Raw genomic sequence first — 25,030 nt, forward strand, 5'->3', positions numbered from 1 at the left:
TGTTCAAACTGATGGCAAATACCTAGAGTTCTGCGCAGAAGCGTATGAGGCAATGCACCCCAGATTAGCTGACAGTCTAAAAGCTGCTGAAAAACAATGCATTTTCCCTTGGAAAGGAATGAAAATGTAATTAAGTTCATAAAACTGATTGTATCTTGTCCCAAGTATTTAGTCTAACCTGTGATACCCAATATATCTGCAAGTTTAATTTCAAGAACGATGCTGACACCTGCAAGCAGGTACAGTAAATGCGGTCACAGCAAGACCATGGCCTATTTTTCAGTTCAGGAGCAGTTCCCCATCTTGCAGCAAACTCTTTTGGAGCTGCCAGAGCCACCTTCGGTTTGTGCAGCCACCATTGCTCCGGCACCTTGTCAGTGGTGGTGCGTCCGTTGTACCGCCGCTCCTACCGCTCCTGCAGCAGCGTTCGCCATGGGCTAAGCTCGTTCGGTGTTAACAAAGTGCATTCTCCTAAAGCGTGCTTCTAATTAATGTCTCATTGAACATGTGCCTAGTATTAAAGCTACATTTATTACTAGCCTGCTTGTCTCCCATGGTTTACAGTTGCAATTGATGAAACGTATTTCCATCCAAGTTCTGCTACCACCTCCGGCAGGGTTGATGTGCTGCACAGGGCACGCTGTCCTTTGCCACCCGTCAGTAAATCGGCCCAAGTATCTGAAGCTGTAATTGAAGCATAAAGGAGGTTTGCCTAAATATGGTCTTCAAAATTCGGTGGACAATTTGTTTGTTTGGAATATGGAGTAAGGTTCCCTTTGAGAGGTCCACATCTTAATTCGAACCAGCCTTGCTCTTCTTTAATAAATTCATCATGGATTTCACACAAAACACGCGTGCCATTCACTGCAGAAGTACCCCTATGAACGACGTTGTTCGCTTCCCCGGAGGGAAGGGCGCTCGGCCGCGCCAGGCCGGGGCCGGCGGCCGGTAACGCTGCGCGCCACGGGCGCCGGCCGCCGCCTCAGCCGCAGGTCCCCGCCCCGCGGCCCTCCGGGCCCTTCCCGCCCCGCCTCGCTCCTCTCCCCGCAGCGGCCCCCAGCACCGCAGCCCCTGCTAACCCCCGCCCGCCTCCGCCAGACCAGGACCCGGCCCGGCCGCTGGCAGCCCGGCAGGCCGTCGCTTGGCTGCCCGCCGCGGCGGCTGCGGGGCCCGTGACGGGCGGGGAGCGCTGCTCGCCCCGGCGCTGGGAACGGAGTGGGCGGGGCGGCAGCTGCAGCCGGAGCCTTTGCGGGACGGGACCGCGGCACCCGGAAACACCGGGTGGCTGGTGGGAGCGGAGCCGGCGGAGAGGGGCGAGCTGGGCCGCCGGCCGGGCGCTGCAGGTGGGAGGCCCGGGCTGGCACCGGGGGGAGCAGGGGCCCGGCTGCGGCTGCCTCGGAGGGAGCGGTGCCGGGGTTGTGGATGAGGGAAGAAGCCTGAGGGAGGCCTTTGGTGTGGGAGGGGGAGACGTTTGGGGTTGGTGGATGGGGCGGGAGGCAGGTCTGTGGGGGCAGGCTGGGGAGGGGAGGGGTGGGATTGAGGAGATACTGAGAGAAATGTCCGTAAACGGAATGGTCTGGGGAAGAGGGAGGGGAGGGGAAGGGTGGCGGTGAAGTTACTGTGGGAAGCAGCTATCTGTGAAGTTGGGAAGGGCAGTTGACGTGCCTGAGGGATGGGATGCGATCCAGAGGGACCTGGACAAGCTGGAGAAGTGGGCCCATGTGAACCTCACCAGGGTCAGCAAGGCCAAGAGCAGGATCCTGTACCTGGGTCGGGGCAACCCCCAGTATCCATACAGGCTGGGGGGTGAAGGGATTGAGAGCAGCCCTGCCGAGAAGGGCTTGGGGGTACTGAGGGATGAAAATTTGGACACAAGCCAGCAATGTGCGCCCACAGCCCAGAAGGCCTACCGTCTCCTGGGCTGCATCACAAGCAGCGTGGCCAGCAGGTCGAGGGAGGTGCTTCTGCCCCTCTACTCCACTCCGGTGAGACCCCACCTGGAGTGCTGCGTCCAGCTCTGGGGCCCTCAGCACAAGACAGACATGGACCTGTTGGAGCGGGTCCAGAGGAGGGCCACAAAAATGACTAAAGGGCTTGAAAACCTCTACTATGAGGAAAGGCTGGGAAAGTTGGGGTTGTTCAGCCTGGAGAAGAGAAGGCTCCAGGGAGACCTTATTGCGGCCTTTCAATACTTAAAGGGGGCTTATAAGAAAGATAGGGACAGACTTTTTTTAGCAGGGCCCATAGTGTCAGGACAAGGGGCAATGGTTTGAAACTGAAAGACGGAAGATTTAGACTAGATATAAGGAAGAAATTTTTTGCGATGAGGGTGGTAAAACACTGGAACGGGTTGCCCAGAGAGGTGGTAGATGCCCCATCCTTGGAAACATTCAAGGTCAGGCTGGACGGGGCTCTGAGCAACCTAGTCTAGTTCAAGATGGCCCTGCTCATTGCAGGGGGGTTGGACTGGGTGACCTTTAAAGGTCCCTTCCAACCCAAACCGTTCTATGATTTTATGATCTGGTCAGCAGCTGTGCCACTGTTGCTAAGGTTGTGGCTCACTTGCTGGGTTTCTTCTCAGTGTAGGTGCAGCTGGTGCTCTGCTGAGAAGGTGTTCACTATGCTTGACGTAGTGCTGTATGTGAAGTTAACAGAAATGCACGCTTTATAAGTATTTTCATGGTATCACAATTTCATACTCGGACTGCTTTCAGCAATGGAGGGACGTGTTATTTGGGACATAAAGAACATGTGCAAAAAACCTTTCTAAAACTGAGCGAGCACCATAGTGGGAAGCTTATCTGACACAGTGGCCTCTACACAGGAGGGGTGGGATCTAAGGCAACCCTTGGTTTTCAAAGAACTTATGTGCAGACTGACAAAATGAGTTTTAGAATGAACAGATTGCTTCTCCCAAAATCTGTGGGGTTGCCTTTCTCCATAGGCGCTGCACTTGACTCGTCTGGACTCTCTGTATGTGGACTGAGTTGAGCCTGACCTGTTCAGCTCTTCTCTGTTAAGTTAGTACACAGGACCTGCTCCACAAAAACTGTCGCTGTGTAGACAGTTTGCTAGAGTAGACTCTAGCTCTGTGATGCCTGCTTTTCTTTTATAAAAGAATAAGCAACATCAAATTTCTTTAGAGGTTGCAGGGTGAGTTTGAGGGAGGTGACAGTCGTGGGGAAACTGATTTACAGTAACCTCTTCCTTTAGAAACTGCAGCTCATGATTCCCTTTTACAGTGCTAGTCATTGCAAAAACTTGTGATTGAAAATTACGGTTCTGGGTGATAAGGGTCCATTGGTTTGGGATGCGTGATGTTCTGGTTTGTAGAAGTAGAATGTGTAGCAAAAATACTGGTTTGGGGAAAGACTGTAGTGGTAGTAAGTATAAATTTGCTTTATTTAGAGCAGTGCATTGTTAGGAGTGACTCTCTGTCTTCAACAACCTTACAGGCTGCCTACACTGCCTAATTCCTTATGCTAGTTATGCTGCTGTTTGCAATAACAAGAAAAAGGCAGGGATCATCTGATACAGGTACCTAGGGAAATCTAATCACATGTGTCTGCTTAAAACAGTTCCGGATTTGGCAATGTTAAGTGAGGGCAACACATACATACTTGATCTTCGGGACAGGCTTGCCAGACACAGTTATTCCTCTCTTATTATTCTTGAATTGCTTGCCACCTGGGCTTATTCTTTACTAACTACTTCAGTTCATACCCATATGCATGCTGCTTGCGCAGGCTCAGTGCCTTCACTGGAACTCAGGAGGCTGCACAGCTGGATCACATCAATAGAGGGTCTCTAGAGGGGAGGAGAGATTCTTAAGATCTGTACCTCTTAGGATCTAGCAGAATAATGTAAGATGGTTAGGAGTTCAGGATTTTCCCATTGAATTTTTGAACCTTCTTGTCTTATATTCGTACCCCTTCAGTACACTGTTCAGCTGTCTAATTCTATTTGTAATTACTAACTTGCTGCATTAAGCATCTACAGGTTTATTTTCACTGTAGTGTCTAGTTTGTGTTACTCTGCTCAAACTAGGTCACCTTGACTGAGGGTGGCTGCATTGCCTCGAGCACCCAGACTTGATCAGTAATTCATAAATAGCCTAAGTGTAAGCTGTAGCTAAACCCCGGCTGTATGCAATGTTCAGTCTTTCATTGGCCTGATACGTCTGCAGGAGCCGCATTCAGGCAGTGCTTCAGTTCATGGCATTGCACTCCTGTATGCTTGAGGAGGGATGGGCGTTTGAACTAACACTGAGGACTGAATGCCCCCTTGCTCACAGAATCTGAATGTGGCTACTATGATCTTGCTATACTCTGATCTATACAATGAACGCAGTGTACGTACTGTTTGAAAAAGAGAGAGGCAGTTAAGGCAGGTTGTATCAAATTTCTGTGCTGGCAGGCAGAGTTTGGCTTAATGACTGTTATGTCAATATAAAACTATTGCACTACTGTGCACATAGTTGAAGACTTCATCTTACAAGAAATACTGGTGCTAGATTTAGCTCAATGAGGGCCTGAATTCCCCAAATGCTGAATATTTATATTCAATATATGATTTCTTTAATAGTCATCAAACCAAATTGTCGTCAGTCAAAGAAATCTTATCTTTGGATTTTTAGGTTTGGTGTAAAGGAAAAAGGGGGTGGGGTGGACTTAAAGAGTATTCAGCCACAAATTTCACATTTAAGATTCACAATGCCCAACTTTTCCTTTCTGATACATAGATTAGAATGGTGATTTTTTTTTTCCCCACAAAATAAAAAAAAACACGACCTTTGTGAGATCAAAAAACTCAGCAGCGTTAAGTTCCCTTTCTGCTAGGTTTTCTGTCAAACTGTAAGAAAACCTTACCTGAGTCCTAAGCAATATATAGCATTGTCTGAAATTAGATGTTAGTTAATATGTCATTGCATTCCCTTTGTTAGACTTGGTAACGGTGGAATTTCCTGGTTGAGTGATAGGCCAGTGAATCAGTGATACAGCCTCCACTATCCGTGGCAAAAGCCTAGGTTTTTGGAGCAAAGTTGAGAAGAAATCATTGGTTGGGTTTTAGCAGTTACAATTTAATGTTTAACTGTTCTGTGCATAAGTGCACTTGCCAGTGCTAGAAAGTATCTGCATGATTTTAAAAAGGCCGAGATGGGGTTGTGGCTAGGGAGCTAGATGATGTTGCAGGAGCAAGGTCCACCAGTGTTCTACTGTGTTGTGCTCGATATCCTTGTCATGAAAATATTATTTGAATGCGGTGATATTTTTTTTTTTTTTTCACCAGTTAAGAATGTTTTTAATGTAAATGGAGAAATTGGGAATACCACCTGAAGGAAACCTTTATATGAAAAAGTCTTTGTTACTCAGTTTCTGCTAGAAGAGTAAGGAAAAAACTTTGCTAGAAGATTTGCTTTTAATAACGCTTCTGAAGAAGAATATAAGCTCTAAGAAAAACATAGCTTATTTTTTTCCATAGTGTACTTAATACACATTATAATGTATCCAGCAAGAAGAATGAGTAACAAACTGAAAAACAAAAGAAAGAGCAAGGTAAGTTTTAAAATTATTAAGTGATTTGCAGTGGTTTAGTTGAAAAGTGCCATGTATTCGGGGAGGAACAGCTGACAAGTAGCTTATGGGAGAGAACAAGGAAGAAACTTCTATCAAGTCTGAGGAAGACATGTCCAGAGAAGGGCAGTGAAGCTGGTGAAGGGTCTAGAGCACAAGTCTTATGAGGAGCAGCTGAGGGAACTGGGGCTGTTTAGCCTGGAGAAAAGGAGGCTGAGGGGAGACCTTATCTCTTTCTACAACCACCTGAAAGGAGGTTGGAGCGAGGTGGGGGTTGGTCCCTTCTCCCAAGTAACAAGCGATAGGACGAGAGGAAACGGCCTCAAGTTGCGCCAGGGCAGGTTTAGATTGGATATTAGGAAAAATATCTTCACCAAAAGGGTTGTCAAGCACTGGAACAGGCTGGCCAGGGAAGTGGTGGAGTCCCCATCCCGGGAGATATTTAAAAGACAGGTAGCTGTGGTGCTTAGGGACATGGTTTAGTGGTGGACTTGGCAGTGCTAGGTTAACAGTTGGACTTGATCTTAAAGGTCTTTTCCAACCTAAATGATTCTATGATTCTAAGATTGAAAACATCAATAGTAGCATTTTAAAGTGAGAAAAACAAGGTTTAAGATTATTAGAAATGTTTATAACATTATGGTTTATGGAAAAAACTACACAGACATGAAAGATTACATATTGAGGGAGTAGGGGGAGAAAGAAATGCATTGTTGAAGCAGTCCAAATTTGGCAGTTAAGAAGTATTCGTATGTATGTAAAATCTTGTTCATAACCCAGTTCAGCAGCACTTACTAGATTCAGAAAGGTCTATGCACTCTCAGTACCATCTGGGATATTTATCATAGAATCACGGAATGGTTTGGGTTGGAAGGGACGTTAAAGGTCATCTAGTTCCAAGCCCCATGGCATGGACAGGGACACCTTCCATTAGATCAGGTTGCTCAGAGCCCTTCCACAGCTTCTCAGGGCAACCTGTTCCAGTGCCTCGCTACCCTTGTCATAAAAAATTTCTTCCTTACATCAAATCAAAATCTACCCTCTTTCAGTTTCAAACCATTGCCCCTTGTCCTGACACTACGGGCCCTGCTAAAAAGTCTCTCTTGGTCTTTCTTTCTTATAAGCCCCCTTTAAGTATTGAAAGGCCGCAATAAGGTCTCCCTGGAGCTTCCTCTTCTCCAGGCTGAACAACCCCAACTTTCCCAGCCTTTCCTCATAGTAGAGGTTTTCGAGCCCTTTAGTCATTTTTGTGGCCCTCCTCTGGACCCGCTCCAACAGGTCCATGTCTGTCTTGTGCTGAGGGCCCCAGAGCTGGACGCAGCACTCCAGGTGGGGTCTCACCGGAGTGGAGTAGAGGGGCAGAAGCACCTCCCTCGACCTGCTGGCCACGCTGCTTGTGATGCAGCCCAGGAGACAGTAGGCCTTCTGGGCTGTGGGCGCACATTGCCGGCTTGCGTCCAAATTTTCATCCCCCAGTACCCCCAAGCCCTTCTCGGCAGGGCTGCTCTCAATCCCTTCACCCCCCAGCCTGTATGGATACTGGGGGTTGCCCTGACCCCTGTACAGCACCCTGCACTTAGCCTTGTTGAGCTTCATCAGGTTCCTTCCATCCATTTATTTCTATACATAAACTCTTTGTTGTATTAGATATTACTTTTGGTAAAAAGGCGGCTATACTGAGTCCAACAGAAAGAAAATTTACAGAACAGAACTTTCCTCTGAGGAATGTAGTTGTGTTACAGAAAGTAGCATGTTACTTGCGTGTTAGCCAACACTGGGAAGAGGGCAATACTCATGCGAAAGCATAGAAGGAAGCCTTATATAAATACGTTCTTCAGGTTCTGTGAGCTAGCTCTTGCTCCACCTTCCAGGTGTGCTTTTTCTGTTCAGTGCTAGTTGATTATATTTGTAAAGGTGTGACATCAGCACTGGGTTCACATTTCATCTGAGAAATATGAGAACACAATCCTGTTCCTGTAATCCGCCATCTTGATTTCAGAGCAAATGCCCAGGAAGTGTGTCCATACCTGTTCCACTGAAATGAAATACTGTACTTTACTTTCCACTCTGTTTCTCCTTCTGTAAGGCAGACTCAATCGGTGTTTATTTTCTGGCAGATCCCAGACATAGAACCTGGTGTACTGGCACACAAAACTTAAAACTTTGCCTTTTGCAGTTTTAAGAGGCAGGTCGTCTGCTTCTGTTTGGCTCTGTATTTTAACTGATGTGCAAGTGCCTCTTGTTTGGTTAAGCAGTCTTAAATTCATTAGTCATAAAATGGAATAAGAGCTAGCAATAGCAATAACTCCTGTGACTTGGCTTTTTACTCTAAAAGACCGTCAGCAGTGAAAATATTTCACAGCTAGGCAGGAAGGAATGTAATTCACGAAATGCCATCACTGTGAAGACTGGAAGCATAATAATAGTTTTTTTTTTTTTTTTAAATTTAACTTTCCTTCTGACAGAGTAGGGAGGAGTAAAGAAATAGTTGCCAGTAGAAGTTATTTTCATGTCAAATCTTTTGCTAAATGGGTAGAAGTTAATACAAACTTTAACTCTGTAGCCCGTTGGAAAGGCCTCACTTGACCATTTTCCGTTACTCCGTATGCGTTTGTTTTCGATAGGGTGCACCCCCAGGCCATCGCCTGGGAAGGCCTTTGCTTCTGTGCCTGTGTAGAATCCTAGGCTCTGCCAGTGAGGTCTCAGTTGCAGGATGGGAGCCGCAACCAGCGGTACATTTTACCCTCCCTCTGTCCTGAATTCCTCTCATTTTATCTGCATGGACTTGTTCTGAAGATATGTCAGTGGTAAGCGGTAAATGGACCTTGATTTATAGACATCGTGACCATAGGTACCCCGAAACTATTTTAAGTGACTTTTTAATTGTATCTTACAGTGAGAGGTGCTAAGTACCTGCAATTCATTGACTGTAATGTAGCCTGTCACATCTGTTACCTGGTCGTAATTGCATGCATGACGTTTACTGAGGATTGCTCAGTCACTTGACAGAGAGCATGTTGTTATTTTAATCTGTGAGTTTAACCTGCTTTTTTGTTATGTGACTTACTGGAATTCGTTGTTAATTGGGTTTGTTGTTGTTGTGTTAGCTACTTCTTGAGATAGTGTTGGGTGCTTGGGTTTTTTTGGATGCTGATTTCTTTTTTTCAAGTTTTCTCTGATACTCTCTTGAAGTTTCAGAAATTTAAAGAAAATTAAATTTAATGAATATAATAAAAAGTGAGCCAGCTGTAGTGACTGTAAGAAAAGCTTTCTTACCATCAGATGTGTTTACACCATCAGATCTTTAAAAGACAAAATCTTAAGGTTAAGGAAAGTCCTGTAATCTTCTTCTTGTTGCTCATGTAGTAAATCCTGATAAATATTAGCAAGTTTTGTTAAGAATGGATAGAAGAAAATAAAATATATATAGTATGTTTACTGTTCATTAAGTCAAATTGATTATGTTCCTTTTGGCCTAATGTATTTCATCTGCAAACATTAGAATTTACCAGTATTTTAGGAGGGAAAGTGTAGGGACAATATAAAAATAAAATGTAAAATATGAAATTTTAGCCTGTGTTGGAGAAATTACAAAGGGAGATGAAAATCTGCAAGTTGGAAATTTATTCATTTTATCTGAATGAGTATTATGAAATGGAAATATGTGATTTTCCACTTTTAAAAAAATCTGCTTCTTTTGAATAGGTATTTTTCAGGCGTTGCACAGTATGATTCTTTGAGCTGAAGGTATTACTTCCTATATGGATAGTTTTGTTTTGTTTTCTGAGTCTGTAAAACTCAGGAAAAAAGTCCTCTTCCTTTATACTTTTAAGGAGAACAACTCTTCACATAGTATCCGTCTGCATTTTATCCACCTGTGTGTACTGAAGTCCAATGTTGCATGGCTGTAAATACCGTCTTGGCTTACTGCATGTTGACTTTCCATATAGACCTGCCTTTAACCTCTTCCCCTGCCTTCCGTATATCTGGCTGTAGGGTGTGTCTACATGGTGTACTGAATAAACCACGCAGAAGAGGTTTACTTAGATTAATAAAAGAAAAGAATAATGAGCCTAGTCACTGAGTTAACAGCTGTGACAGGCTACATTACAGTCAATGAGTTGCAGGTACTTAGCACCTCTCACTGTAAGACACGTTTCAAAATTCACTGAGTTAATGTAACCACTCATCTTCCAGTCTTTGAATTAGCAAACATAAATCTGATTTTTGGAAAAGATGCATCCTGCAGAGTACCGAGCAGTCTGTCCAAAGCCCAGTAAGAAATCTAAGCCTGGTTGTAACTCTGTACAGGAAATGCAGTGGTAACTTCCATTTCATTGTTGGTTTAAGACCACCAAAGTGTGGGCTGTTACTGAGGAAGACAGTTCATTTCGTATATGACTGCGCAGTCTGTTGCAGTGTGGGTGTCAGGAAATCATGGCTAGAAGAAAGCAACTACACCTCTGGTAGTAATCTGTAAATCTAAACCTGCTGTGAAACTGCAGTTGAAGACGGTTCAACTGTTTCAAGTTCAGTACTTGGCTCCTTTTCTGGATCCAGTCCCTAGTTTGCAACAGGTTCTACGGACTGATATGCAGCTCTCTTAAAGGATCGCTGATAAGATACTTATGTGTGCTCAGCAGAGGGTGGTTGTTTCATTGGCATACCTAAGTTTCAGGACTCCCTAGTTCCTGCTCTGTGAACCAATTATTTTTAAGTACAGCAGGAAACTTTACACACTTGTTCTCTACAAGCCTATCTTGCTGACCACTGACAGGACAACCTTTAATAAATATCCTTATTTCAGCTATCACACTGGACACTTAAAGTCCATTTTGTGTGAATTTTGGTAACTGAAACTGCTTTAGTGAATTATGGTAAAGAAATGTTTCCTGCTACTGGCACCTTTTTGATACACATTGTCTGGGGAAAGTTTTCTTTTTTATCATAATTACTAATGAAGACAAGACTAGTTCAAGATAATATTGTGGTATGTATTCCTTATGGCTTTGCTGATGGGCTTATTAAACTGTTGTGCTTGTTGGTATGTTTTCATGCTGAATGCTTGGATACTCACTCATAAACAAGGTATTAGTGATTTACTTTTAAAATTACATTTTAAGCTGCCTAGTAAATAGATGGTTGTATTTCAGCAAGAAATTAATGTGAACATTATTTTCTGATATATTGTGACCTATTTTCAGGGTTAAGGAATTGATGTCTGAGAATTTCGAACATTTGTAAAACCCGTTGTCACTTCACAGGCTCACAGAATGCAGAAATTTGGGTCCGAGTTCAGGAGAGATGTGTGTTCCCATTATCTGTATTTTGTGCAGAAGCATTTTGAAAACTGAAAACCAAAAAGTTTAAAAACTTATTTATCTGTAAATGTGCTTTCATGAAATTAAGCGTTGTTCATCTTAACCATACGTTGCTCTTTGAGACCTGGCGATCTGGAAAAGCAATACTAAACAATGAGGTAGATGGAAAAGGTGGAAGAAAGTTTATGCAAGTTGGCTCGCATACATGTGCGTTTTGCAATGTCAGTTTTCTTCAGCACCATAGGCAGACCTTTTCATGAAGTTCAGTTCTGTATTTTCTCTCAGTGGATTTTTTTTTTTTTCTTCTTTCTCTTTTTCTCCCTCTATCTTCTCTATGCTGTTGGTATTTCTCCAGAGAGTATGATCTCTGACCTTGCATGTCCCCTCTTCATCCCTCCACGGGAACTGTTCTGTTTCTCTACCTTGTTCTCAGCTATAGCAAATCTATTCTTTAAAGATGTTCCTCTTTGAGTAACTGATCTTCTTCATTTTGTTGTTGGGGATGCATAATTCCACAGTTAACATCCTCATGTAAAGGGTTATTCCACCAGAACCTGTGGAAAAAGTGAGCAAATCTTGAATGTTGTCTGCAGCTTTCTTCTGCTTTGTGCTTTACATTTGTCTGATTTATATTGTCCAGTGCGGTTGCATCTTTAGCATTTATTTCTTCAGTGAGTTAAATGAGATCGTAGTTCATACAAAAGTATCTTCTATTAAGATTCCTTAAAGGAATCCTTGCATATTTTTCCCTCAGTTTCTGCATCCTGGCATTTTTTTTCTTCTTCCTTAACCAATATACTTTTACAAATATTTTTACAACTGTATGATTCTTGAGGTAAACAATTTTATTGTGTAGGATACAAGTATGCACTTCATATCTCTGTGGCTGTTCGCAATTCATATTTATTTGCACGTTAGTGCAATGTCTTTTAAGTATCCATGCCATATAGGTATTAATTTGACTTTGTATACTTGACTGGAGAAAATCTATTAATGCTTAGAGACACTATAAAGGCAAGTCAGAAATATTTAAATAGCACAGCTCTCCAGATCCCTGAAAAACTATCAGTGAAAATTGTTATGAAATGCATCTTGACCTAGAGAAATGCAGTCAGCAAGAAACAGCTTCAGTTTCAGCTACAAATATTTAGAGGTACCAGCACATCCTTCAGTAGTGTGTACAAAACTAGATAGCTAATGAGTCAAAACTTGTGTGCCTGTAGGTGTAAAACATGCATAGGGACAGCTCGGGCATATGCATCCAGTAAGTACTGCTTATGCCATCTCCAGACTTCTAAAAGTGAGAACTGCATTCATTGTCTTGACTTGTTACTGTTTTTCTTCTACTAGAAAACATATTTGTTAACTTTTAATTACTGATTTGATTTTACTTTGGCATTATAAAACACTGCTCTGTTTTTGAATATGCGGGCAGTGAAGGCAGTAGTAGTTAATTTTTTATGGAAAGCATTAATTTCTGTGTGTATGGAAGTTCTTACTTCATATGAAGAATAGCAGAAAATTATATAATATTCTGAATAGCAGTGATGCATTTTTTAATTTCCTTGTAATATATTGTGCTTGCAAAATGAGAATTGCTGTCTCTATTAATCTCCTGCACTAAGTTACTGCTTTTATTGGGGACAAACGGCAAAGAAAACCACGTCAGCTTGGTGAAAGTTCATGGTAGAGATGAGGGTGATACAGCTTTACTAATGTAAGGTTTGTAGTAGTCAGTGCAGTATGAGAAAGTAGGTGCAGTCACCTACTCATCTATATTCAACTGATTTTTTTCTGAGCAGAATAATCAGCAGGACAGGTTTGGTGCTGGCTTCCCTGCAGCTCCTCCATCCCCCTTCTTCCTATCCAACCCTGCTTTCCCACAACTCTCCTTTTCCTTCAGCATCAGGCATACCTCTCATTTTCATTTAAAGCAGCCCAACCCTCACCCTGTCTTGTGCTGGCACTGTGTCATCTGGCAAGGCAGAGACTGCAACCTAAAAAACTTTGGAGAGGTGGAAGAACGAGATCTCTTCATTCTGGGAATAGCTCATTGCAGCAGGGGTACTGGGCTTTCTGCAGTACCACAGTGTGGGGCTTTTTCACTTTGAAAATACCTTCTGAGCCTTCACCTACATAAAGAAATCCATGACTGATTTAACTTGGGAGATTTCTTTTGTAAAACCACTTATTGGAAATCTCATTATCAGTTAATAGTCCTTATTTTACTTTACTTATTATTACACATAAGAAATATTTCATTTCTCTATTAGTTATCACTTCTCCTAATATTCTTATATGCTTCCCCATTTGTAATCATGTATTTGAGAAACATTTTTAAAATGTTAGTCTCCTTTTTCTTTTTAAATATCAGATTAGGTTTGTTGTTTTCCTTTGGCTGAGCCTCCTGGATATTTTTTTTTAATATGCTGGTTCCCAAGGGAAACATCTATCTGCAATATTGCCTTTTAAGCCTTGTTTTGTTTTGGCTTTTTTTTTTTTCTGTTTCAGGAAGAAAAAAGTCAAGAAATGTCTACCAATTTAAAATACCTTTCCTTGGGCATCCTGGTTTTTCAGACCACAAGTTTAGTCTTGACCATGCGTTATTCTCGGACACTGAAAGAAGAAGGACCGCGTTACTTATCCTCTACTGCAGTAGTTATTGCTGAACTTCTGAAGATTTTGGCCTGCGTTCTGTTGGTCTACAAAGACAGCAGTATGTGTCAAATTTTGCACCAAGTAATTTTCCTAATCAATATGCTGTATTGTAGTGGCAACTGCAAAGCAGCCATGTGAGTACAGGCATACAACAAAGCGTTTCCCTTCTCATTTAAGAAATAGTCTTGGAAAGACACTAATCATACTTCACTCCACAACACATTATACAAGATATTGTATATTTGCTGAAGAGAGTTCTCTTTAAAGAATGTGGATACTGAGGAGTGCAAGAATAAATTTTCTACTAACAGCTTGAAGCTTATGTTTGCTCAGGCTTTTTAAAAAATTCATATGTAGAAGTAGGAAAAAATGAAAAGCTTTCAGTGTCTCCAAAGCATGAATGATAATTTAGAAGCCTATAATAAACGGCAGATGCAGAAGGGAGGAAGCAATTTCATTACTACAGGAAGAAGCACAGTTTTAAGCTCAAAAAAAGTATATTCAGATTTACTCTAGTTCTTATTTTGTACATTTTATACTGACTTTATCCAGTTCCTTGACACATACATTTGATCTTCAACAGCTTAAAAATATTATTGTATATGCATAAATATTGATGACTCTGTAGGCTGCTAAATGTGCACTTTTTAGGTGATACTCTTTAATGAATATATCATCTTCAAATATTGATATGGTTTCAGTAAGTTTTAGTTAAAGTGTTCTGAATAATTATACTAGTTCTGATATTCCAGGCTACAGGAAGACACTTTGCAGCCTTTTTTTCTTACACATATGACGCTCATGAAAGTCAAACAAACATAGACAGTATTTTGAGGTCTTGATAGCAGCGTTAGCTACAAAAAGGGAGCAACAATCTTTAAGCACAGAACATCGCTATCTCTCGTTTTTTTTCCCCTTCCCTCCCTCTTAGTGAATGTCTATTTCTTTTGTTGTTTCTTTGGGTAGAGTGCAATTTACGGACTCTGAACAGAGTGCTACATGATGAAATCCTTAACAAACCCATGGAAACTCTTAAGCTTGCTATTCCTTCAGGAATTTATACTCTTCAGAATAACTTGCTCTATGTAGCATTGTCAAACCTAGATGCAGCCACATACCAGGTACTGTATTTGGATTTCTCTGTAAGTTTCAAAAAAACCCCATGAATTATGCGGTAGTAACTGTTTTTGGGTTCTTCTAGGTTACATATCAACTGAAAATTCTTACCACAGCATTATTTTCTGTGTCCATGTTAAGCAAGAAATTGGGCATATACCAGTGGCTTTCATTAGTAATATTGATGACAGGAGTGGCACTTGTGCAGGTAAATATTAAGAGGTGGTTTGTGTTTATTTAATGTATTTATTCAAGGAACATGGATTTCTATACTGATTATACAGCCTTCTGATTCTACCAGCTTATTACATTAGGGATTCACAGATCTTCTGTGCCAGCACAGTCCTGCTACTCACCTTGTGATACGGTTTCAGCATGGCAAATTTACCTGAACTTTTTCAAGAGGCAAACTTGGCCTCTGTTCTAAATAGCGCGGGTACAGGAGTTTGTAGTTTTCAGAGGGCAGGATCATGGGATAAGAGATTAGTCTAAGAATTTTTAGCAGACTTCAGCAGATCCTAGAAACTTTTATTTTAAAACTTAAGGATTTAAAAAAATTCTGAGGATTACATTTTGTAGAATTTTCAAATGTAATAATTAAAAATGAGAACAAAACATCCTGATAGTAATTAGCAGACCCTTCAGTATGTTTTTGTCTATGGCACTGCATTTTATTCTGTTAGCATTAGAAATATTGCAGGATTTAGCTTCATAAATTTCAGCTTGTTTTAGTCGTCTGCATAATCACTGAAGAGGGGCACATGTAAAAGACAATTCATCCCATCTTAAAGACAACTGGTGTAAGTGGTTTTCTAACTGTGCTTATATTTGTAAGGTAACTGTCGGGTGGCAAAAGTTGGTGACTGTGAATGACCATGATAAGTCATGCTGGGATTCAGAAACAGTTCTGGTTTATAAAACATAAATCCTGGACCTGTTTAAATTGATGGGTATTCTCCCCGCTCAGGCACAATTTTACGCCTTACAAATATGTAGTAAGAAAAATTATAGCTTTGCAGTCCTTTAAAAGTATTTATGGTGCAAAATACAAAACTTTGCAAGTATGTGATTGTCTGTTACTGTTGCTAGAAAACAAATTTGCATTTTATAGATGCTCATGACTTGATTTTATCAGTGAATTTTGTATAACTGTTTTTACATCCAGTGGCCTTCAGACTCTCAAGCAACAGCTGCTAAGGAGCATTCAGCAGGATCTCAGTTTGTAGGCCTGATTGCAGTTCTTATAGCATGCTTCTCTAGTGGATTTGCTGGGGTGTATTTTGAGAAAATTTTAAAGGAAACTAAGCAGTCCGTGTGGATCAGAAACATTCAGCTTGGTAAGTTTAATTTTAGTCATCTCTTAGAGATACTGCATTCTGAAGAATTAAGATAAATGTGCAAAATGTATATATATAAATTAAAAATATCACCAATATTTTAGTATTGTGCATAAATGTACTTTTAAAACCAAGAGTATATAAACTCTGCTAGATGGAATTCTAGCAGTTGCTTTCTGATCTCAACCTAGTTCTTGATTTAGGCTGCTTATAGAGTGTCTATAGGCTTGTGCAGAATCTGTCGATTGAATTTGTATTTAAAATTTTCTAAAGAATGTTATCTTATGCAGTATTCTGCGCATCCTGTGTTTAAAAATTACTCTTCTGCACAAATTCATAAGATCTGATAAATATAGATGGTATTTCTTTCCCCCTCTTTTTTTTTTTACTTTTTTTAGAGAATATAGGAATGTTAAAACAAAATATGTTTCTAAATCAATGTTTTGAGATGTTTTAAAATTAACATTTTTTTTCTCTTGTGTCTGGGTAGGCAGTTTTTACAGGTTGGCACTTTTAATACCAAAAAACTGCTTTGTTTGTGAATAAAGTTGAGGTAATGAATTATTATTATTTCAGTACAAAGGTCAGTTTGTTTTAGTTGTCTGTATAACCACTGGAGAGAGGCATATGGAAAAGACAGTTCATCTTAACTATTTTAATGCCCTTACCTGTTGTGCACCTATCAGTAAGAGAATACCTTCTATTTCCAAAGTAGTTCTGGATCTTCTAGAACCTAGATATTAATGGTGACAGAGTCGATCCATTTTCCTGAATGAGTTTTCCCTCACCTCAAAGCAATCTTATCCAGTTTGTAGGGTTGGAAATGTGACATCGGCAATATCTTTTTGTTCCTCTTTTGCAACAGAAACAAAACATTGTTGGAGTTACCCTTCTTTCTCTAATGGAATCCCGCTAGTCTTCACCTGTAGGCAATAATTATTTACTGCATATTTGAATAAATGCTTTCAGCAGAATTTGAACTTTCCAGCACCTTAGAATGGACTCTTGATCAAATCCACAGTACTGCAGAATTAAGTCATGAGGATGATTTAGTGGATCAAGGCTGCGTACTGAGACTGGTAGAACGTAATGAAGTACCAGAAAAACAGGAGATGGTGTGGGTTTTTTTAATTAGATAGTTGGTCAAAAACTGGTCAAAAATGTCTGAATACAAGCAATATTTTTTCGTTTCTTTTTCTGTTGCTGTGGTTTAATTATAAATGGTTTCAGTTAAATACGGAGAACTGCATTTTGATTATATTTTAATATTTTTACGTCCATGGTGTTTTGAAACTTGAGGACAGAGAAGGGGATCAAAACCTCTACTTACTATCTGCTAGTATTTATTGAAATTATGCATATTAAAACTAAGTTTTCTTGAACAGGGTGTAGGGGATACATCAGGAAAGATTATGTTAGGGAATTCTGGAGGCAGAGAAGGGTGGAGTAGCTGGGGCTTGGTCCAGGATTTAAGATAAGATGTGGTGCTTTGGATGGAGCTACAATGTAAAATCTGTTCCCAAGGAAAGTTGATTATTATTATTATTATTACTCTCAATTTCCATGCTAAAAGTGCTTTGGTGGGCAACAATGCAGATATCTGAAACAATTTCCAATTAAATATTTATAATTGTTGAAAAATAAATGATCATTTCTAAAACATTCTTCAGATTTTTCTACAGTGCACAAAAGTATGTATGAGAACAAATGAGTTCACTAGTTTGATAGTCGGCCTGGTCATATATTGAATGTTCCAGTAATTGCTTTGTGAAAACAATGAGATCAGAACTGCATCTAAACGCAAGCTGTTCAAGGTAACAAGTAACTAGAACTGTGATATATGAAGACATAAATGTCTGTGATAATAGTGAGAATCGAATCACCTGATATTTTTTTGTTTAGTTTTTGTCAGTGAGCTTAACTTGCCTCGATACAAAATTCAGTAGAATATGTTTACTATTAAGGTTGGTTTCAGTTCAAAAATTAAATTAATTTTGTCATATTTCATAGAGGGTTTGCTGATACAGCTTTTAGAAAATATTTAAAACATGAAATCACTATTTCAAAAATACGTTAGTGTATCCTTTCTGCAAGTGCAAGATAGTTGCCCGCTTAAGACATTGCATCATTCAGGAACAAGTCATTCATAAGCAAGAAGTTTGAAATAGAGCTTTTCTTAAAACACAAGCAACAAAAACCGTAAACCAACCTGGTTTTCATTTTCATATCCATAGAGAATTATTAGAACTGTAGAAAAAAATGGAAAATATATTTGAATAATTGTTGAAAAATTCAGCTTTTAATGCATACCAGTATCATATTAGCGATGTATGAATAGTTGATTTTATTTTTTTATTTTAGCAGATCAATTGAAAAATAGTCATTGGTTTAACCTGAACGAAACCTAAATTTTTAATTATGTCTACAAAATAATTATTCCTTGTCAAACAGAAGGTTTTATTTTGTTCAAAACAAGGCCGCCCTTTTCAGACGCAAAGAAATGCAATGAAAATAGGTGTCAGCTTTCCACAGAAAAGGAATGGAAAACACGTTCCCCCTTTCCTGCTCAGGACTAGAGCCTACCTCAGTCACAGAGGAGGCGCTTGCATTACTTCCATGCCTGAGGGGACTAGGAAAAGTTTCCCATCTGATAGAACACTACACTTACCAAATTATAAACTTTTCAATCTCATCTCAATGTCTTCTTTTGACATTGTCACTGCTAGTAAACATTTGTTGTGTTTGAGAGTGGTTCAGAAGAATCCCACTTCCAAGATCCTTGTCTGAACTGGCAAGCTGATAAGTCCTGCTCTTGCTGTGTCAGTGACCATCTCCACCACTGAAAGTTTTCCCTGTTTTTCTCTCCAGGTTATAGTGTGACTTCAGCCTTCATTCATGACCAGTTTCAGGAAAACTGAAATTGTGTTTAAGTTAATTTAGCTATATACCATAAACAAAAATCACCCCATTCCAGTAGAAAGCAATGGAAGATAAGTATATAAGAACGTCCTAATGGAAACAGACAAAACTTGTTATAAGTGTGAAAAATAGCTTTTAAAAGAGAATATCTGTCTGAACACTGATAGCATTTGAACGTGATGGTCTTGCAAGTAGCAGTCCTATTTTAAAATCAGATATACGTGAGCAGTCCTTGAGGATAAGGAACCTGTTTGCATGTTTTTCACCTGAAGCTTTTAAATCAACCTTGTACTTTCAGGATTTTTTGGTAGCATATTTGGACTGATGGGTGTATACATTTATGATGGAGAACAACTGTCAAAGAATGGATTTTTTCAAGGATACAATAAACTTACTTGGATAGTTGTTGTTCTACAGGTGAGATGCCTTGTATCACATGTTTCTGTGGAGCCACTTGGGATTTACTCTTCTATAAATGACTGGGGAAACTAATGGGTGTCGTTGAAGCTACTTAGAGTTCTATAGTCAAAAGTCTGATCTATCACTATTAGGATAAACCTCTAAATAAAAACCTGGAAAATATATAGCAAGTATATGACTAAGTATTGTGCAACATAAAAGCATGTAAGCATTATTTCTTTTGCAATGTTTAAAAAAAAATATATATGCCCTTCCTCCTGTGGCTAAAAATGTATAGTACAAGCATTTCCACTAATTTAATGATGGTAATGTAAGCAACAATTTCATTAATGGGGAAAGAACTCTTCCAATATTTATCTTCAACAGTCCATATCCATAATATAAAATAAATGTGATGCTCCTAAACATAGATAAAAGCTTTTCCTAAAGTAAACACATGTTGTTAAATTAGGTCCTCTCAGTGGAATTATCAGGTTGCAAATCCAAACCTCAATATTTTTCAGGCACTTGGAGGGCTGGTGATTGCTGCTGTTATAAAATATGCAGACAACATTTTAAAGGGATTTGCAACTTCTCTCTCTATCATACTGTCAACACTGATCTCCTATTTCTGGCTGCAAGATTTTGTCCCTACAAGGTAAGAATTATTTCCCACGTACGCTGACAAAAAAAGTAGTTGAAAACTTAATGCTTACCAGATATAACTGCAAAAGTAAATCTAAAAAGTCCAAGCCACACTTTTAGAATGTTTAGATACAACTTGCACATAAAAGTTTAGTTTCATAACATACCATAACTAATACTTAATTTTTTCAGTATAGTTGGCAAGATTAAATTTTCTGTAAGATGCAGCCCCCCACAGGTCAGGAATAACTGAATCTCAAATCTTGGCTTTTGACAAACCTCTCTCTTGCAGGCTCTATGTTTTAGTTCACTGTCCCTCTCTTCTCTTCCTCCCTGCCCAATCTCCCTTAGTTTGTTGAGCTCCTACTTTGCTTTTATGCTGAGGCCCGTCGCCTCTAGCTCTGATGCTTGCCTTGCGCTGCCTGCAGCTCTGCTCTTTGAACCAGGCCCCCCCCTGCTGGCTGTCCTGAGTGAGGTCCTGACAGAGGGGTTGCCCCTCTCCTCTCTTCTCTTTGTCCTCTAAATGGACAGATCTTCCACAAGGCCTCTCACTGCAAGAGGAGTTACGGCGGAACAATGATAACGATGACAATCTTTTTATACGGGTTTTCATCCAATCTCAAAACAGCCTCTAAAACCGATAATTGCAATCGTACACGCATGGAAGTTACACTACAGCAATTAGTTGCCCAAGGACACCCAGAAGCCCAAAGGCAGGCCTTTTTTGTAAAGACAATACCATATTTATGAGTGAAAACACTCAACCAAGAAAGAGAGAAAAATGCTTGCTATATGCTTCTAGGCCCAATACACTGTGTCCTGACGTTTTGTGAATCAGCTTTTAGTAGCTCCGTGCACTGCGGGTTTTGTACGTGGGTAGGTTCTGGAATAGTGCTTGTCTTGGCAGTGCCTGTTAATATATGGAGTGTAGAAGTAATATTCCAGCTTTCAGATATATTAATAGGATTTTGCTTATAATTGACCTACACTCCTCACAGATGTTACACGTACTCATAGCGTAAAAATATTCTGAATAATATTTACAAGTTTTGTATCTGATATAAAGAAACATCTTTTTATCTAAAAGTAGGATTTGCAATATTAGCAAGAGTTTACTTAAACATCCAAAAAAGGAAGTAGAGCAACTATTTAGGCTTAAAAAGTGGAAGACATTGAACTTAAATTAGAAGCAGTCTATACTTCTCCTATTAAAACAAATGTAGAAAGTGGTTTAAGAATTTCAGTGTACTCAAATGGAAAATTAATAAGTAACTTACCAGCTTCTGCAAACATGGTGAAAATGGAAACAGTGGTAAATAATTAAATGAGATGGAGCCAACTAGCAGCATATAGAACTTGAAGCCATCTCATTTAATAAAACTTGATTAACTTGAGCTCATCAAACTTAATCTCTACTACCTTGCTTATGCCAACTGAATTTATTTGAACTGAAACTGAGTAATTGTTTCTCTCACTTCATTATTTTTGATTGGGATAATAGATGTAAAGTACTTAAGTGCTTGAATCTGTTGCAATGGATTTTGTCCAGAAATAGGCTAACTGTATTCTCTGAAGGATTATCATGTCATGTGCCACAGTTTTTTTAGTGTTTGGTTCAGAAGATCAAATTGTCAACATTGTCATGTCTTTATGACAAGGTTCTTTTCTAAAATGTGTACTGATTGTCTGTTGGCTTTGGATATTTTGTTTCAGACTTGTAACTATCAAAACAACTCGAAAGGCCCATATGTCACAATACAAAAGATGTCTTTATTATCTTTTCCTTACATAAATCTTTATGTATCTGCCAAAAATTAGATTATACTGGCTTGCAGACTGGCTCTTCAGCAGCAGTAATTTGCTTTGACATAAGCTTTGGACTTCAAAGCAAACACAACTCCAGCATGTAAGATGTTAAAAATGGCTGGGTAACCACGGTAGTTGCACTTCTTTAGCTTCCGCTTGCATTTTGCACAGAGCTTTAGGCAAAAGAAAAAAAAAAAAAAAAGGACTGGTCTGATTACTTTTGACAATTGTTCCATGAAACTATAATTTTAGTTTCCAGAATATGTCAGTATAGTGATACATTACTTTGTGGGTGTAAGTTTCTTATTTCAACTTCTTCCTGCATCCTTCTATAATAAATATAGGCAAATTATTTTGTTCTTTATAAACTGGAAAAATATAATTTATCTCCGTTCCCACAGGAAAAACATCCTTTCTTTTGATTGATGGAATTTTGTTTATGTAATACAACTAAAATGAGCTAACTTTATTTGTTTTTTTTCCCCCTGTATTCTATTCAGTGTCTTTTTCCTCGGAGCCGTCCTTGTAATAGCAGCTACTTTCCTATACGGTTATGATCCCAAACCTGCAGGAAATCCCATTAAGGCATAGCAGACTTCCTCATCAACCTGCTTCTCAAGATCATGCACTGGGGGCCTTGCTAACAATGGCATGTGGAAAGTGTCATTGTGCACTGCAAGGAAAGGATTGCTACCCTGAATCTATTGAAGAAATGCTTATGAGTAGTTTTGAACAGCCAGAGGGGTTAAAGGTGGATGATGATACTGTCTGTAACTGATGAAAAAAAAAATGGCAGGGGGATGCCCAGTGCAACTTGCTAATAAAAACTTGAAAGGAACAAAAAGTTTCCAAGAAACTGCAATTAGGAATGTTTACAGCTTTGACTGGGATTGCATCAAAAGAATTTACTGTATTGACTGCTGCAGAAATATGTCCTATGCACTCTTTGAAAGAGCACATGACAACATTGTCAGATTGTATGTTTTTGCAATTTGACTGTATTTAATCTTAGTAAATATGTTTTTAACTGTTTGTCTATTTACATGAAATCAGCTGAATACACATCATAGTTCTAAAGTGATGGTTCTAATTAGATATTCCTTATTAAAACTGTGAAGATTGAAGTATGATGGAAAGACACTTTCACAATAACAAATATTTTTATATTTTTAGAAGGCAGATTTAATAACAGAAATCTGTTCTGTTGCTTATATAAAACTATTGTAAGAATGTTAACATTCTCACCTAAGTACACAAAGGGAGAAATTCAGAGTGAAAGCTGGAAATCTGTGTTGATACTCCAGCCTTCATCCGGAGAGCCTGTAGTGTTCCAACAGATGCAATAACTCTGGGAACACAGGCCAGAGGTTACTGCACTAACCTGGCACTAAGAGTAGGGTTATGATGGAGTCCTTGCTCAGATGTAATGTTCATTCTTTTTATTGATTATAAATCAACTTGTTGGTAGAACCTTTAAAGTAGTTTTTATGCTTTAACTATCCTCTGGGGATTTTTTTAACCACGGTTTAAAAAAAAAAAAAAGCCCATAATAACATTTTAAATCCATTATTGTTGTCTGTAACAGCTCCATCTAGAGCTATTATGGTATATCATCTGTATACTGTACTGTACTTTATTACAGAGGTGTTTTTTAAACAAATGTTGTTTACTCATGAACTCTCCAAGGCTTTTTCAGTACCTTTCTATGTAATGGCTTAATTAGAGTTTGGTTGTTTGTTTGTTTGGTTTAATTATTATTTTGTTCTGGGAGTCCTTGAGCCAACAGACCAAAATGGGTTCTTTGGAGCTATTCAGTCTACTAGTAGAATTAATTTAATAGGAAACATAATGAAAAAGTCATTAATTGTGCAATAGGTAAATATAAAAGCATGCCATTCTTCTGTTTTAAACCAAAAAAAAAAAACTTCACAAAGAAACCTAGATGCAATTAGAACTTAGATCAATTAGACTGTTACGAACACTTCACTTGTTGGAGTATTTGCATATAGCCAGAAACACCAAAAAAAAAAAAAAAAGCCAGAACTGATAAACAAAAAAAGCTATCTTAAAAATCACTTGTTTTCAGGAGACCTGTTCACAATGGATATTAATGTAGAGTGACTTCTTATCCACGTTACATTAGTAAAGGTATAGATTTATACAAAAACATATCAATAGTCCCTTACCTGTAGAATGGCAAGTGGTAAAGATGTGTGATTTCCTTTTTTCCTCCCTCATGCTCTTTCTCACTTCTATCTTGTGCTAATGAACATGTTGTGAAGAGAGAGGTGGTTTAAAATGTTTACCAAAATACCTCATTCTCTTTTCCACCTTTTAGTGGTGGATCGACAAGGAGATTCTGTAAGAGTGCTCTGAGATTTTTTTTTTAATGAAGTAGTGTAAATGGGAAAGGAAAAATTCTATTTACGTCAGCAAAGTAAAAATAGCATTTTCCTTCTGTTGGCAATGACATGGATTATCAGCTTTTTGTTTGTTTATCATATTGGAGCAAGACATGAAAGAACTTTCAGAGTTATGCCAAGGGCTTGCTAAGCTTTGTCAACTGTGAATCTATCCCAGCATGCTGTAAGTGCAGGAGCTCTGCTGCTCAGTAGTTAAAACTCTCTCGTATTACCCTAAACTGGCATTCTATGTTAATATTAAACCTTTTACCTATAACACCCAACGTGGCAAAATCGTTGAAAAACTGCATGTAGTCATTTCGCCACTGAAACACAACGTGAGGTAAGATATCTGCGTAGAACAGTGGCTCGCAGCGTCGCTTACTGTACAACGGGAAGCGCGTGACTGACATGATCTGAGAAGCGTTGGTAGTAATGTCTGCGTTGGCGTTTGGCCTACACACTAGTACTGTTAATTTCATGAATCGCGGTAGTAGAAATGTTCAGGTGATATAATTGGTTGCTTCCTTGAGGAATTTCTCCAAAAAATGTAAGCAGCAGGCTGAGAACACTTTAAAGCCAGTTGCGCAGGAAGGGACCAAACAGGCCAAATAATCACCATGTTGCTGGAGTTCTGTTAGATATAACCCAGTTTGAATATTTCAGGTGCACCTGTCAATATTTGTCAATAAGGAAAGAACAGGAATATGTGCTCTCTGCTTTTGAATAGGATGTCATACAGCTTTGGAAAACAATATATCTGCTGTGCTAAGGAACAGTAACTCCTGTCCGTAGATCAGTGACTCTTCCATGCTTTCAATTTACAGTTCCATTAAATTTTCCAGTAGAGGGAT

General features: G+C 39.4%; 1 protein-coding gene across 1 annotated transcript; it reads left to right on the forward strand.

Moving 5' to 3' along the window:
• The first annotated feature begins 1,294 nt into the window (after nucleotides 1-1,294).
• On the forward strand, nucleotides 1,295-23,355 carry SLC35A3 (solute carrier family 35 member A3). The gene is made up of 8 exons (XM_082312166.1): nucleotides 1,295-1,343; nucleotides 13,406-13,610; nucleotides 14,519-14,673; nucleotides 14,754-14,876; nucleotides 15,834-16,005; nucleotides 19,223-19,341; nucleotides 19,848-19,981; nucleotides 22,275-23,355. The coding sequence occupies exons 2-8, from the start codon at nucleotides 13,424-13,426 to the stop codon at nucleotides 22,363-22,365; spliced, it is 981 nt and encodes a 326-aa protein (XP_082168292.1). The 5' UTR covers nucleotides 1,295-1,343; nucleotides 13,406-13,423; the 3' UTR covers nucleotides 22,366-23,355.
• Nucleotides 23,356-25,030: the final 1,675 nt, after the last annotated feature.

This window comes from Platalea leucorodia, assembly GCF_965183815.1.
Source record: "Platalea leucorodia genome assembly, chromosome: 5".
NCBI classification, from domain to species: domain Eukaryota; kingdom Metazoa; phylum Chordata; class Aves; order Pelecaniformes; family Threskiornithidae; genus Platalea; species Platalea leucorodia.

Bases quoted from the DNA above. Each gene is read 5' to 3' on its own strand.
- SLC35A3 (XM_082312166.1), top strand. From the start codon at position 13,424: ATGTCTACCAATTTAAAATACCTTTCCTTGGGCATCCTGGTTTTTCAG. The intron at 14,877-15,833 runs GTAAATATTAAG...TTTTACATCCAG, and splicing joins CAGGAGTGGCACTTGTGCAG to TGGCCTTCAGACTCTCAAGC. The intron at 19,342-19,847 runs GTGAGATGCCTT...AATATTTTTCAG, and splicing joins GGATAGTTGTTGTTCTACAG to GCACTTGGAGGGCTGGTGAT.